Genomic DNA, 16,290 nt, shown 5'->3' on the forward strand with positions numbered 1-16,290 from the left:
TGACACCGGGCAGTGGAAGTAAAAGCAGCTTTGCACTCCCCAGTAGATGACCCAAAAATCAGTTGGCTGAGAGCTGTAGGGAACAAACTGACCTTTCAAACGTTCCTCTTTTGCTTTGCTTCATTGTTCCCTGGGGTTTTTTTTCTCTGCGTTCTTTATTGCACAGACACCTGAACCCAACATAAACATGATCTACCTCACAACATTTCTGATCCTGGCAGTTCCTGAAAACTCCAAATTTTCTTAATGGAAATGGCAAGGGGCAGTCATTCTGAAATACTCCCCAACAGAGGAGGTAAAAACAACTCATCCTTGACACCTTTGATTTGGCAGAACTAAGTCCAGTCTATGGGACCCCTGGGGCTGATCCCTTTTTCTCAATCTGCAAAATTATTTCTTCAAGTCTCATCTCTCCTATCTATTCAAAGAAGCTTTGCACTCTGCATTAGATGCCCCCAATATTCAGTGGGCTGATATGATCAGTGTATCTGTAGGGTGTAAATTGGCCATGCAGAGTTCTCCTTTGTTGTTCAAGGGGCTTATTCCCACTTTCTTTCCTGCAGACACACCCAAACCCAACATTGCAACACAAAGCAATTCTCATTTGGACTGTCCCTGAAAATTCAAACTTATGCTCAGGGCGTTTCCCTGTCCCCAGGGACAGGCTCCAAGGCTGGGCTCTCACCTGCACAGAATGAAGAAGAGCTGCTGCCCTTGCCAGCAGCTCCAGGGTCTCACCATCTTCGCTTTGAATGCAGCTTTTGTACACACTCTGCCTCTCTGAGCCCAGCAGCATTCCCAGGCATCAGCAGTGCTGCTGCAGGCCAACATCCCCCAGGCACAGCTGCAGCAAGGAGATTGCAACAAGGCCTGGCTGCAGGAGTCTCCAGCCTGCAGCAGCCCTTCACCTGCGGCGGAATCATTTTGCGCTGACATGGGGGAGCAAAGGGATTAGGGGCTCTTTGCAGATGAGGGTCTCCTCCATGTGCTGCTGCTCGCTGGGCTGATACAGTTGCTGGTGCCCTCCTCCACAGCTGTACCAGGAGTCTGTCTGGGAAAATAACACTGCCAGTGCCAGCCACCCATCCCTGCCATGGCCCTGCCCACAGGGCGTCCTGCCCACCAAACTGCTCCAGTCAGGTGATGTCAGACACCATCAAAATACATTCAAACAATGCATTTTCCACACTCTGGCAAAATCATGGCCATACAGGCCACGTGCTGGAGGCAGACTGCTGTTGGCAGAATGGGGGAAGCCCCAGCAGCTGCACTCTCCAGGCTGGATGGCCATGGCAGCAGAGGCCAGTCTCTCACCGTGCCCACTGCTGTGGGACCCAGTGCTTTGGACATGTTCCCACTGAACTCAGGCTGCAGCTACAGCAGCACCATGCCTTCACACATTTGATAACAAAGAGCAGGAATGGCACACAGGACTGCCCCAAGAGCTACAAAAAAATGGGGTGAGGGAGGGGACAAGTGAGTTAGAATAGCTCATTCCTTTTTAATACAAGCAGGGATTTAAGCAGGGATACTGGGCTAATCATACTGGGCCCTGGTTTGTAAGCCTTGTCTCTAGCAATTCCCACCAGTCTGCAAGCATTTTTCACTACAAAGGAGTAGATAGGATTTTACAGAACATGCATGAGCAAGTCTGAGCCAGAACTCAAAGTACAAGACAAATAGTCCCAAATCAGCCACCCATGGGGAAAGGAAAAAGAAAAGCAGATGAAGCAAGTGCCATTGTGGCTGAATTGCCTGCATTTATCCCATGGTCAAACCTTTCTGAATAAAAGCACCTCAGTTCAAATACACAGCTTAAGATCAAGGAATTCAAGTGTTCTGAGAGCATTAAAAGCCTGATTTCTATGACGGAATGGTAGATGCTAAATTCCTTAAAAACACAAATGTGGGTCTATTTGGGACTGCATGCTTCAAAAGCAGGAATGGAGGTTTAGAATTGCAGAACTGTTTCCATTGGAAAAGACCTTTAAGATCATAGAGTCCTCCCAATAACCTAAGACCACTAACACTGCCAAGGCCACCACCAAAGCATATCCCAGGAAATGTCGTGGGATGGGACATCCTTCTTGTCTCCTTTGTCTCCCAGGAGCCCCTTGGAAAGAGAAATGCCCACACAGGCTTTATCTGACTCCTTCCCAGCCAGCCTTTCCCTCACTCCTGGGTCTCATTTGCTCCACAGGTTTCACCAGCTCGCTAAGCTCAGAGGAGCTCTCAGAGGAGAAAATGCTGCCTGGTGTGGGGCTGTCTGATCCCTGTCTCATCTTCATTCCATCTGCCCTGCTCCCTCTCCCATCAAAGAGACCGAAGGATCCCCCCAACCCCACGGTGCTGCACCAGATTCCGGGTACGTTCCCTCCTGTACTCCTTGGTGGCCCCGGGGAGGCTCCAGAGCCCTCCCTGTGTGCGGGACAGCTGCAGCAGCACCACCGCGCCTGCATGAGAGCAGCGCCCGAGGAGCAGCTGCGCCAGTTCAGAGTCTGAAACGGAATCCTCAGTGCACACAAATGACAACTGACATTTCACGGCTGGCAGGAGAAGCTAAATCCATCTGCTCGCTGCCCTTTCTAGCCATGGCCATTGGAAGAATTGCCCCTGCCCAGGAAGCTCTCAGGTGCAAGAGAGGAGCAAAAGTCAGGTGTTTCTGATGTGCTAGCTGCCAGTGCTTCAGGTTTTCCTTCCAAGTTCTAAGGGGTTTGTACTATTTTTACCATTTCAACACTTTCTGTGCAACCCATTGAGCGAGTAAGCACCACACCCTCTCCCTCAAAGCCTTGAGGTACTGCCAAAGCAGAACTTGTTCATGCTCTTTTCTCCTGGTGATTTTATAATCCCATGCAGACTCTGATAGCAAAGCAGTGCTGTAGAGAAAAGATTGGAATCCTGGGGCACTTTTTGGGTGGGTGTTTGAATCTGCTTTTCCAGGCCTTGGGCTGAGCAGGGTGAGGCCGAGGCCTGGGCCCCTCCAGCTGGCGCTGGGGAGCCCCCGGGGCAGCGGCGAGGGGCGGCCCCGAGGGGAGGCAGAGGGGGCGTTTCCCCCAAGCGGGCGGGCGAGCGGCGGGGAAAGGCGCCCTGGGCACAAGGGCAGGCACAGGGGCCTCGGCTCTCTGCAGTGCGGGCGGCCCAGCGCCAATCGCTGCTCCCGGAGCCGCCGCCAGGGCCGTGTCTCCTCCCTGCCGCTGACCCTGCACCTGCAGCGCTGCCGCCGGCTCTGCCGGGCTCCCCGGCACGGACGGCGAGGACGTGGCCATGCTGCAGCGGGGGCCCAGCAGGGACACCCAGATGGTACCAGGGCTGCAGCTCCTCTCCTGCAAGGAAAGGCTGGCACAGCTCGGCTTCTTCAGCCTGGCAAAGAGACTCAGACTTCATCGAGCTGTGGCCTTCCAGTACCTGAGGGCAACCTACAAGAAAGCTGGGCAGGGACTTTGTACGAGGGCAGGCAAGGACAGGACCAGGGACCAGGGAGACTGGATCCAAATGGAAAGAGAGTAGGTTTAGGTAGGGATTCAGAAAAAAGACCCTCCTGGAACAGTTTGCCCAGAGAAGGTGTGGATTTTGAGAAGAGGAAATCAGGAGAAGATTGAGAGGGAGAGAAAGATCCACAGTTGGCCTTGCGTCCGGCACCATCTCAGCTGCTCTGAGCTCTGGGGCCGTGGGAGGTGTCATTGTTTTCATATCCAAAAACACATTCGGTAACGGGTTCCCCCTCCCTTCATCATCCCCAAACTTTAGCTGTCTCGTTTCACACCCCGGCTCCCCAGTCCCAACCCATCCCACCCCTGCTGGACATCAAGACCCACTTCCCAAGCCGTATTTCCCCCATTTCACACCACCCAAACCCCATCCCACCCATCCCACCCCACCCAATGACCATCTCACCCCTCCTGATTTGCAGCACACTTCACCCAATCCTCTTCCAACCCCATTCCACCCTGAGGGGCTGTGGAATCGAGGAATTTTTGGCTGGGACTGAGTAGTTTTCAGTGGCATTGAGGGGTATTGAGGTGATAGATTGAACCCTCTCATCTCTTTGAGTGCCAAGAAAGGGAGATAACCACATCAAATACTCCCAAAACCCCCCAAGTATCTCCCTGAATCCCAGATTCCCCTGAAACACTTGTAAAAAGTGAGGCTTTAGATGCCTTCAATGAATTTGTTGATTTTCCCCCCAATTTTGACTGTTGTAAGGGATCAAGATCAATCAAAAGAAAATTAGGGCCTTAACAAAGGGATAACTAGCCAAGTGTCTTCCCAATTCAGGTCACTGGGAATGTGGGTCTGAAGGGCTCTGACCAACGTGGACCCTCCAATGGGGGATGGAGTTGGAGCAGCGCACGAAGCCCTTCCTGCAGTTGGGGCACTCGGAGGGCTTCCCTTACCAGTGACGCTGTTGGTGTTTACTGAAGTCAGAGCTGTCTGAGAAGCTTTTCCCACACTGGGGACACTCACAGGGCCTCTCCCCAGTGTGGAAGCACCAGTGCCTGACGAGGGTGGAGTTGTGCTTGAATCCCTTCCTGCAGCTGGGGCAGTGGAAGGGTCTCTCCTCCCTGTGAATCCACTGATGAGGGAGGAGATGGGAGCTGGTCTGAAACCTCCACTGGCACTCGGGACACTTGTAGGGCCTCTCCCCAGTGCGAACGCGTTGGTGGATGGTGAGGGCAGAGCTGCAGCTGAAGTCCTTCCCACATTCTCCACACTCATAGGGCCATTCCCCAGTGTGGATCATCTGGTGGCAGATCAGGGTGCTGCTCTGCCCGAAGCTCTTCCCACACTCCAAGCACTTGCAGGGCTTCTCTCCATCATGAAGCTGCTCCACAGATCACCAGCTCTGAGCTCTGGCTGAAGCTCTGTCCACCTTCCTGGCACAGGGTGGCTCTTCCCTCCTCAGAGCACCCCAGGCTGGGTTTGCAGCCCCTCCTCCTGCAGGGTCTCCAGGGATTTTCCTTCCTGTTCAATTCCTGTGCTGTGGAGTTGCTCAAAACGGCCTCTTCCATGAGGTTCTGCTGCCATGGGGATTTGTCCTCCCTGGTCTCCATCCTCAGCTGCTTGTCTGGGGGAGGAAGGACAAAGAGATGGGATTTGCCTCCATGCCAGAGGGAAGGAGATCCCCCCTGTGCATCCCCAGCAGGATGGCATCAGCAGCAGGGCTGTCCTGCAGCCAGGGGCCGTGTTCGGCTGGGAGAGGGAGCAGAAGAGAAGGGGAAAGGGGCACTGACTTCCTCCTCACCTGCCTATGTGTCCCCAGACATCTTCCTAACAGCCTCCTTCTCCATCCAGCCAAGGTTTGGGAAAGAGAAATCCTGGTTTGGGGAAAAATACAATGTATGAGCACATTGGGTTAGGGAGTTCCTACTGCCCAAGTCCTGGAAGTCACCAGGAATCTGCCACCCATATAAACCTCCAAAACACCAAGATTCAGGGACCCAAAATACACAAATGACCAAGATGAAGCAAAAACACCCAGCCCTGAGTTTCCTCTCTCTGATCCCTCAACTTTGGGCTCCTGGAGGCCCCCCTGTCTGGGTTGCTCCAGGTCAAGTTTGTATTGATGTTCCCCCCCTGTAGAAATTTGGATGCTCATTTCTGCAGGCACCTTTTCACAACCACGAGCTCCCCCTGGGTCACATCAGGGTTCACCACTTGTAACCAGCAGTCCCCAAAGGGGTAATAATTAGCATTGACTCCATGATTCTCAGAAGGCTGATCAATCACTTTACTATACTCTACTTATTAAGAAACCCATCGCTCTTACAGAAAGTCACCAGACAGGTGGACTCACTTGGTCCTTGAATCCAAACACCATCACCAGTGGCTAATTAATAAATTACCCTTTGGTAAACAAATCTCCATAACACATTCCACATGTTCACAACAGCAGGTGCAGCAAGCGAAGATAAGAATTGTTTATCATTCTTTTCTATGATCTTCTCACTGCCTTCCCCAGGACAATGCCTGGGAAAGTTGTGCCTTGCTCTCTGTGGCCAGAGAGCTGTTGCCACATGTCGGCAGACTGCTTCCAGTCTGCCCTTCCCAGGTGCCCAGGACCTTCTGGGATGGCTCTGGCCTTTCCAAGGGCTTTGAGAGAAGTCTCACAGTGACACTGCCCAGCCTTCTCAACATCCCTGACACCAAAGGCCTTTTCCACATCCTTCAGTGCCAGCTCAGTGCCCAGGACACAGCACAGCCCTGTCTAGGTCCTCAGAGTGGTTCAGAAGGGAGGCAGCTGTGATTTCTCCCCACAGAGCCACCACTCCAATGTCTCTCTGTGCAGTCCATGGTGGTCCTGAGCATTTTCCCTGGAGCCTCCCTGCCCCGGATGTTTCTCTCCATGCAGTCCTCAGCACAGCCAGGCAAAGAATTCAGGTGGTTTCCCAGAGGACATTCCTCTTGAGTGAAGTGGCCTCAAGGCACTGTTTGTGCCACTGGAATTGTGCCACTCCCGGGTGCTGCTGATGGTGTTTGTGCTCACTGGGGTTCATCTCCCCACACACACACATGATGCACTCCTGAAGTCTCCTCAGTACAGAGCTGAGTACACAGCTCAGTACACAGACTGCTGGCCTGGTCAGTTGGTGTCCCTCTGTGCAGGGACAAACAACCTCCTGCAGGTGAGGGCAGAGGCCAGTGCTGGCAATGGTGGTTGCAGAGGCTGGTGTGGGACAATCGCCCTGGCTGTCCCCAGAACAAAGACACAGCCCAGGCCCTGCTCTGCTGCTCCCTGAGGGCTATCCCGGGAGCTCTGGCTGTGCCAGGACACTGCTGTGAGCCCCCCTGCACACTCCCCCCTGCCCCAGGCACTGGGCTTTGCTGTGCCAGGGCATTCCTGGGGCACATTGCTGACAGCAGGAAATGGAGAGAGGGCAAAGCCTCCCTGCCCTCAGGAGATGCCCTTTGCTGATGGAGCTGCTGTGCTGGAGCCCAGCTGTGTCCCAGCAGTGCCCATGGCCTGTCCCTGCCTGTGGTCACAGCATGGACACGCAGCAGGACAGTGACCAAGCTGCCAGAGCACTCCAGCCTGGCACCCACGGAAGGGCTGGGAAAGAGAGTGTGGACTTGGGAAGAGCAGCTCTGAAAGGACCAAGTGCTGCTGCTCCCTGCCAGTGCTGCTGTGCTGGGACCCTTCCCTTTCCCCCCTATAACTTCATGCAGGTCCCAGAGTTGGGATCCCAGAAAAACAGGGCTCTGCAAGGTCGTTTATTTTGTTCAAACAAAGCAATAGTACAGATCCTGGAATACAGAGCTTCTGGATCCAATTCAAGAGGCAGACAGGGAATTAGGTGAGGGGTAAATAGAAACATTTAATTGAGCACATTATGGCAAGAACAACCCATAGGCATCACCAAAGACCTGAGAAGGAAGAGACTGGGCCAGTCATGAGTTCAATTCTGAAAACTAAGCAGCAGAAAACAAACGCTTTTTTGGTTCTGAAAAGTACCCAGTCATCTTTGTTCTCAGGCATCCTTGAGCTCCTGGTTCCTCAGGCTGTAGATGAGACGGTTCAGGTCTGGAGGCACCACCGACTACAGAACTGACAGTGCCAGATCCAGGGATGGGGAGGACATGGAGGGGGGCTTCACGTAGGCAAATACTGCGGTGCTGATAAACAGGGAGACCACGGCCAGATGAGGGAGGCAAGTGGAAAAGGCTTTGTGCTGTCCCTGCTCAGAGGGGATCCTCAGCACAGCCCTGAAGATGTGCACATAGGAGAAAACAATGAACACAAAACAACCAAATAACAGAAAAGCACAAACTATGAGAAGCCCAAGTTCCCTGAGGTAGGAATTGGAGCAGGAGAGCTTGAGGATCTGTGGGATTTCCCAGAAGAACTGGCCCAGGTTATTGCCATGGCACAGGGGCAGGGAAAATGTATTGGCTGTGTGCAGCAGTGAATAGAGAAAGGCACTGGCCCAGGCAGCTGCTGCCATGTGGGCACAAGCTCTGCTGCCCAGGAGGGTCCTGTGGTGCAGGGCTTTGCAGATGGACACGTAGCTGTCGGAGCACATGAGGATCAGGAATGAAAGCTCTGCTGTGATAAAGAACATAAAGAAAAAGACCTGTGCAGCACATCCTGTGTAGGAGATGTTCCTGGTGTCCCAGAGGGAATTGTGCATGGCTTTGGGAACAGGGGTTCAGATGGAGCCCAGGTCGCTGAGGGCCAGGGTGAGCAGGAAGAAGAACATGGGCGTGTGCAGGTGGTGGCCGCAGGCTACGGCGCTGATGATGAGGCCGTTGCCCAGGAGGGCAGCCAGGGAGATGCCCAGCAAGAGGCAAAAGTGCAGGAGCTGCAGCTGCCACGTGTCTGCCAGTGCCAGCAGGAGGAAGTGGCTGATGGAGCTGCTGTTGGACATTTGCTGGGGCTGCACGTGGGGACCTGTTCATGGAGAAAAGGACAGTGAAGGGTTAGAGGAGATCCCTGTAACCAAAATCAAAGCCATTTCCCATACACTCTCCTTTGTAACACACACGGACATGCTCTTGTGTTTCAGAGTTCTGATGTTTTCTTTTTAAGCTCCTTCCATGTACTTCCTGGTATTCTTGGATATCAGAAACCCTCAGCGTTTCTGCTGCCCTCTGGTAGAACAGAGTGATTTCCCTGAGGCAAGGCAATGAGTGGAGACTGGGGGCAGATGATCTGTCACTTCATTCTGTTTGCAGCTCCTCTGGGCTTTCACTTTTCTCAGGTGGAGGATGTTCAGACTCCCACGTTTCTCTTAAAAACCTCCAGGTACTGCTGAGAGCAGATGGATCCACCACAGCCCAGCTCCACCTTTGTAGCCAAGGACTCACGTTGCTCATTCCACCAACCCAGCAGCATTTTCAGTGTCACAACACCTCTGCCTTTTCTCCATGGATCTTATCACTCAGAGGTGCTCTAGGACAGCTTTGCATGCTGGGGTGAAGCTCCCAGCCTGGACTGAAATCTCAGAGGGACCTGCAAGTGTCCTTGTGATGGCATTGGATGAAGGGAGATGCAGCTCCTTCCCTGGCTGCCCTGCCAGCATTGCCCAGAGCTGGGCACTGGGGACAGCATCACCCTAAGCCAGCTGTGCCCCCTCCAGAGCCCCCAGGTCTGGGCAGCTGCTCCCAGCCCTGTGCTCTGCAGAGGGAACTGGGCCTGGGGCTGCAGAGCTGCCCCACGGCTCTGCTGCAGCTCTGCCTGCACAGGAGGGGCTGCACGCCTTGGAGCCTCGGCCCTGAGGGCAGAGGCTGGGCTGGGGCACAGCAGGGAGAGGGCTTGTTCAGAGGGAGGGGCTGCACTGGAGGGGATCCTGTGGGCATCTCTAAACTCTCCCTGCCCCAGCATTGCTGGGTTGGTTTTCTCTCCTTCCCTGACCTTCTCTCTGCTTCCTGGAGGTTTTCCTCTTGCAGGTGTTCCCTGTGCCTGATCTTCCTGTGCCAGCACTCACAGACTCCAAATCTCTGTGCACTCTCCTTGGCCTGACAGAACCTGCCTGTTTGCAGGGTACTACCTGGGGGCAGGTTCTCTTTGCAGCTTGGGGAAAGGACAGCTCAGACTGAGCCTGATGGCTCCAGCAAAGGTGCTGCTGCTGCTGTCCATGGGCAGAGTGGCTGAAGGCACATTAGGGATCTCCTGTGAACCTGCTGGTCACTAAAAGGAAAAGTTTGGTTGTCTCAGGCACCACTTGTCCAAATTCATAACTAATAATTCATAATCGTCCTTTAATATTTATTCCCCCTCCCTGCCACTCTCCAGTAGTAAGAATCTGAAGACAAAGTCTTAGGAAATTGCCTCATTTTGATCAAAATCCTTGTCTTGGAAATATTCTGTGACTGATCAGAAGCCCTCAGCATGTCAGAGCTTCATGAGCATTTCAGCTCCCCTGCACCAGAAATACCCAGAGTTGTACTCACAGAATCTGCAGGCATTGGGATGTTGCAGCTTTAGGAGATGGCTCCAGGAGCTGCAGCTGCATTGTCCTGCAGCCAGAAGTTCCTGTGCCAAGGGCTGGCAGTGATTGTGCCCCAGGCACTTCTCAGCACCTTCCAAGCCCTGCCTGTTTGAAGCTCTCCGTGCCTCTGTTCTGTGCCCGAGGTGGCTGCAGGCAGTGCCCCAGCCCTGCTGGGCTGTGCACAGGAGCTGCTCCTGGCCAGAGCTGTCTCTCTGCAGCGCTGCCCTTGCCAGGAGCTGCTGCCTCTGGGCCAGGAGCTCGGCCCAGCTCAGCAGCACAGACACAGCACAGGGACTTTATGAGCCTCTGGGCTTTGTGCTCAGGCCCTGAACATCAGTCCCTGAGACAGAGCTGAAGAAACCTCTCCAGAGCTCCAAGTCAGAATCCAACTCCAAAGTTTCTTGGACTTGTAATGGGTCCCACTGAGACACAACTGAGAAAGTGTCCCCAGGCCCCAGGCAGAGCAGAGAACTGGAGGCAGTGATGACAGGTGGGGACAAAGAGAAGCCAAGTCTTGGTGCGCTGGGGCATAGCAGGGTCTGTGCCACCAAGGGCTGGGAGGAGACACCTTGTTCTGGGGCCCTGGGGCCTCCTGGCACAGCCCCAGCCAGGCTGGGCACTGTCAGCCCCTTGTCCTGCCCTCAGAATCCTCCCCTAGCCCACATGCCAGTGGCCTCAAGGATCTGCTGGAAGGAGTCCCTGAGGACCCTTGCTCAGCAATGGCCCTGGGGGCTTCTTAATACTCCCAGGGACTGCAGATTTTTCAAAGGACTTGGGGTTTTGCTTTTGCTGTGCAGTCTCTCAGAGCTTTGTGCAATCATGGCCTCCAATTCTCTGCTTTAATTAGTCCCTGGAGAGGCTTTGTCAGTAACAACACTCAGTGGGGCTCATTAATGCTTCAGGGTACTTCAGTTGTTTTAAGGTACTTGGTGTTTCCTTTTGGATACAGACTCTGTGAGAGGTTTGTGCAATCATGGCCCCAATTATCTGCATTAATTAGTCCCTGGAGAGCTTTGTACTGACACTCAGTGGGGCTCATTAATGCTTTGAGACACTCAAGGTGTTGAAGGTACTTAGGATTTTCCTTTCCACACTGGGTGTCTCATAGGTTTTTGTGCCATCCTGGCCAGCAATTCTCTCCTCCAAGGAGTCCATGAGGAGCCTATATTGGAGAGAGACCCATTAATGCTTTGAGACACTTTGGGGTTTTCCTCTGCCTTTGACTCCTGGCAAGGTTTGTGCAATCTCCTCCCAGGCCCTGAGGTTCCAGGGCTCATCTCCAAATGCACAGTGAAATAAACAAGGCCAGGAGACTTCTTCTCCTTTTTAATGCCTTTATTAAAAGTGATCAGCTCAGGATTGGGCAGCTCGGCAGGGCTGCAGTCCCCGTCGTGTCTCCCAGGGCGACTCAGAGGAGGAGGATGTGCGCAGCTCTGTCCACTAGGGGCAGAGCTGGGGGATCCGGTCCTCGTGGGAGCCTTTAGGGTGTGGTGTCCCCGTCAGATCTTGATTTCGTCTCAGTCTCGCTTCCTCCCAGACCTGGCCCAGGGGCTCTCGAAGACAGGGTGAGGATCAACGAAGGTTTCCAGCGTCTCTGAGGCTCAGCACTTGGCTCCTCACGTCCAGACATCACTCCAGTCTCTCAACTCTTAATTGGCTCGTTGTTTTTGGGGTTTTCTCTGTGCGTTTGGAGTTGGGGTCCCAAAAAGCATGCTGGTCCTGGAATCACTTTGCATAACCCCCCCACCCTCTCAGGTGTCTTCACTATTCTGGGAAAAGTACACCTTAGCCTCCTGGAAGGGCCATTAGCTCGCCCTAGCCAGGGCTTTTACTAATACAAAAACAACCATTAACTACAACGACCCGTGATTACAATAAAAAAACACGCGGAACTTTGGCCGGGACAGTGATCTGGCTGCCTTTTTGTAACTTTTTCTCACAAAAAAAAATTAACCGAATTTTTGTTCATAACAGTCCCCCCTCTTTTTCTTTGATCGAGCTGAAATTTTGAGCTCGCATCAACTCACAATTTTTTGTTTTGAATCTACTATAAATTTCTTGTGCACTTTCGTAAGCATGGTTACTTAACCTTGTTACTTTCCTTGGTTTCTTCAGGTTGGTCTGCAGGGCAAATACTATTTCACTAAAAAAGATAAATAAGCATAGTAAAAAGAGCAATCCTCCAAGTACACACACAGCGAGAAAAACCACCTTTTCCCATACATCTTTTCTGAAAATATCCAAATTCTCCCACCCACTAGGATGAAGTGTAGGAGTTTGATCTTGATTATTTAAACATGCTAATCTTTTTATTTCGTTTGAAATGTTCCTAATAATTGAATTCTTTATTTTTAATACTGCCTGGAGCCGGATGACTTTGTTCAACACAGATATTGGGATCCGAACTTGGCTTTTACAATTTTGGATTTTCTCAATTTCTATTTCACTTTCCCGGTTTTGTTTAATTTCTCCCAAATCATTATATATAGGAACTCCCAAACTTGATCCGGTTTCTTTGGGTAATAAGAAAATTGATTTTATCACTCTAGCAATGCAGTTGCCAGATGAGATCAAACCTAGGGGTTTAGAGCTCCCCTGAAATGTGTTCCAAAAGGGGTTTATCTCTTTTCCAGTATACTCATATAAATACTTGTAACAAACAATTTTTCTTCCGTTTTCACCATTTCTTTGCTTTTTCCTAGATCTGCTGAGCTTGTTTCAGCAGCATCACATTCCAAGCACAACCAGGCTTCCCCTATAGGGCACTCTCCTAGGAGTGGCTGCCTAAAAGTGGCAGTATTGTATGCTATCCAATACACTCTGTTATTTTAGTGATAAAGGACCAATTGGGAGGGGTTAACACAATCAGGGTTAAAACTGATGTGGACTCTCGACAAGGAGCTCACTTCCTCCTCATAGAGGGGTTGGTAGCATTCACTGCACAGCTCAGCTGGGCTTCCCAGAGCAACACCAGCAATTAGAGCTATCAGTACTACCCTTCCCAAGAGTCCGGTATGGGTCATCTTGCACAGCCTGCCCACCCGGCCTTGCCTCTTGGGGAATTTTACTGAGGAGAAGCTTCCAAGCTCTTTAGAGTCCCTTCTACCCGCTTCTCTGGTTAAACCTCTCTTGGTCTGTTCCCTACCAATTTTAGTTCCCCCCCCCCCCCCAGGGGAGTGTTCTGTAGAGGATTAACCTGGAGTCTTTAAAAATAAATTGGAGAATTTAAACCAGAATTACTTATTTACAGTCTTAAACTTTTTACCAACATAGTTTACACAAAACAGTCTTGAAACATTTTAAGCAATATAAAACCCTGATACCAGTTTTTCCCATACAGTTCAGTCTTTTTGACTCTTCCTTCTGAGAGTCAACTTTAAATTCTTTGGTCCTTTTATCACACTATACTCAGGTGAATTAATTTGTGATGTGGATGAATCCTTATCCAGTTCCCGGAGGTGAGTGGTATGGACTCTGGCCCAATGCCAGAGGGAAAAACTGGGAGTCTGGCCCAATGCCAGAAGGAGAAAGGGGTGGAGTCTGGTCCAATGCCAGAGGGAAAAAAATCTGATGTTGAATCCTGGTCCAATGCCAGAGGGAGAATGGGGTGCAGTCCGGTCCAATGCCAGAATGCCAGAGGGAAAAAAACCTGATGTTGAATCCTGGTCCAATGCCAGGGGGTGAGAGTGATATGAGTCCAACCTTTTTCCTTTTGGCCTGCACAGTCAAATTTGTAATGAAGAGTACCTGAAATGGGCTTTCAAACACAGGCATTAATGGTCTGCTATTTAATGATTTTATCAAAACTCAGTTTCTCTGTTTAATGTTATTGGTAATTTCTCTTTTTCCATAGCCTGTATGTTTCTCTCATCAACTTCTACATACTCTGTATTTTGCAAGGAGTTGTATTTCTCAGCTAACTTAACTCCCAAAGTACTTTTATTCTCCTATTTTTCTGTGTATTTAATTCACTGGTTTTCTGTTCTGTTTTTCAAGACCTTATTTATTTATCTCTTGCTTCTGTTTCGTACTTTCACTTACAGCTTAAATACTTCTTTCAACCCCTTACACTTAATTTTTTTTTTTCCTTACACCATTCTTCTACACAATACACTTCCCTCTAAGGAGAGGTGGTAAAACTTGTAATGCACAATCTACATTACCTCTGTTCTAACTCGTTTATATTCACTCTCTCATTTCTCATTCACTTTCACACATTCCTTCACACATTTAAGACACAAACTTATTGCTAGAAAATCTTGGGTCCCTATAGCCCCCCCTTCACCTTGGGGTTGGCCCACAGGTCTCAGTATCTCTGGGCCTCTAGGAAGGGCCCTGACTCTGGTTGCCTCTGGTGCACATTCACCTGTGAGGCTGCCTGCGTGTAACTAAAGCTCTTACAGCTATGGCTCCCTCACTCATCTGGGGAGCACTAGTCTGGTTTGCAAGTCACACACACACACACACACACACACACACACACACATACACTCCCACTGCCCCCTTCCCACCTTCCCAGGAAGTTGAGGCTGACTTTGTGACTCACTCTCTCACACACAACAAGACAACAATAAGGTACCTTTCACTTTCACACCACTTATTACAAGTTTAGTCTTACTGGCCAGTTTTGGTGATATTGGATATCCTTTCTACGTAGCTGGTTTTTTGTCTAACTTCAGATGTTACTTTGTTGAGACAGGACTTATCTGCTCCTATATCAACCAAAAATTCTAATTCTTCATTTAGGGGTCCCATCTCAAAGTTTACCAAGGGCTCTTCTAGATGTTGCATCAGGTCCCCTAAAGTGTAAAGCCCCTGACCCTCTAATCGTCACCTCTAAGGATCTTTTCTAAATTATCCTGTTCCCTGGCTATTGCCGCATCGAGACTGAGCTTTCTACAAAACCTCCTGACGTGTCCTGGCTCTCCACAGTAATAGCAATGTCGTTCTCTCAAAGGGACTTGAGGTCTCTCCATCCCTCTTGCCCCTGACAGTACAAGAGGCTTATGCTTGCCTCCTCCTGGTGGTGGACCCGCCCACCCTGCCCTTTCTCTAGCTACAGCAACCACGATCTTAGCCTTGGCCTTTGCTTTACCTTCCTCCCTCCTTAAATACACCTTCAATGCCTCTCTTAATAACTCATTAATGTCCTTCTCTTGCCAATCTTCCATCTTTTCCAATTTTATCCTTATATCAGGCCAAGATTTGGTAACAAATTGGACTTTTAGTAGCATTTGACCTTCTAGGGTGTCTGGGTCTATTCTAGAGTACAACTGGAAGTTCCGCCTTAGGCGATTAAGCCAGGCAGCAGGAGATTCATCTTTCTCCTGTGTACCCTCAAATGCCAATTGGGTATTAGTTCCTTTGGGAGCTTACTCTTTGATCCCCTGTATTATCAAATACCTATATTCCATCATGGCCTTCCTCCCCTCCTCCTGGTTAGGGTTCCAGCTGGGATCCTTTAGTGGCAATTTCTGTTCACCTGATGGCACCTGGGGTCCTGGACGGTTCTCTTTCTCCCAAATTCTTATGCCAGCCACCCTAATCATCTGGACCTCTTCTGGGGAAAATAATAAACTCAGGATGGAATTCATCTCCCCCCAAGTGTAGATATTTGGACCTAGAAATTGATCCACTTGGTTGGCTATGCCCACTGGGTCCTCAACTAAATGCCCCAACTCTTTCTTGAATCCTCTCACCTCAGAAGCAGTTAGGGGAGCATTCACAAAGCCAACACCTCCCGCTACTCCTCACATAGGAACCTCTCTGAGGGGAAAGAGTCTCTCCGCCTTGGAGGTCTTGGATCTGGTGCTACAGTACAACCCATCTTCAGATGCTAAACCACTTTGAGGGATATCCGGGTTACCCTGAACGTTCTGCCCATCAGCAGATGTATTTGCTGATAGCTGTTTATCGGGGGAGGAGGCATTTGTGCCCCAACTAGGAGGAGGTAAAGGGACAGCAATAGGAGGGGGAGAAGAGCCTGAGTGAATATTAAGTGGAGCTGGAGAAGGGGTGGAGAATGCAGCAAGTGGAGTAGGCACTTGTGGTGATACAGAAGGAACTGGAGGAGCTGAAGGGGGTTGTGAGGGACTGGTTATTGGAGGAGATACTGGGTTTATCATAGCGGAAGCTGAAGAGGTAGAAGGAGGAGTTTGAGCAGGTGGTAATGAGATGGCAGACGGGGGAAGAACTGGACCTGCCATTTGAGGTGCTTGAAGAAGAGGGTTATAAGGTGGAGGGGCAGAAGGAGGCAAATAATCCAGGGGATCCCATCTTTTACTATCCTATCATCCCCTCCTTCATTCCCCTCTTTCTTCTTCTGTACCTTACAAATTCGCACTCCTTCATCCCCAACAGC

The 16,290-nt window shown here is 50.8% G+C and overlaps 1 protein-coding gene across 1 annotated transcript in view; it reads left to right on the top strand.

The window, feature by feature from the left end:
• The window catches only part of LOC141731336 (uncharacterized), a 126,220-nt gene that overhangs the window by 9,944 nt on the left and 99,986 nt on the right, over positions 1 to 16,290 (top strand). Inside the window, exons 2-3 of the mRNA XM_074555955.1 lie at positions 2,201 to 2,365; positions 2,944 to 3,253. Coding sequence (XP_074412056.1) covers positions 2,201 to 2,365; positions 2,944 to 3,253 — 475 coding nt within the window. The remainder of the gene's footprint in view (positions 1 to 2,200; positions 2,366 to 2,943; positions 3,254 to 16,290) is intronic.

This window comes from Zonotrichia albicollis, chromosome 20 (assembly GCF_047830755.1).
Source record: "Zonotrichia albicollis isolate bZonAlb1 chromosome 20, bZonAlb1.hap1, whole genome shotgun sequence".
Classification (NCBI taxonomy): Eukaryota; Metazoa; Chordata; class Aves; order Passeriformes; family Passerellidae; genus Zonotrichia; species Zonotrichia albicollis.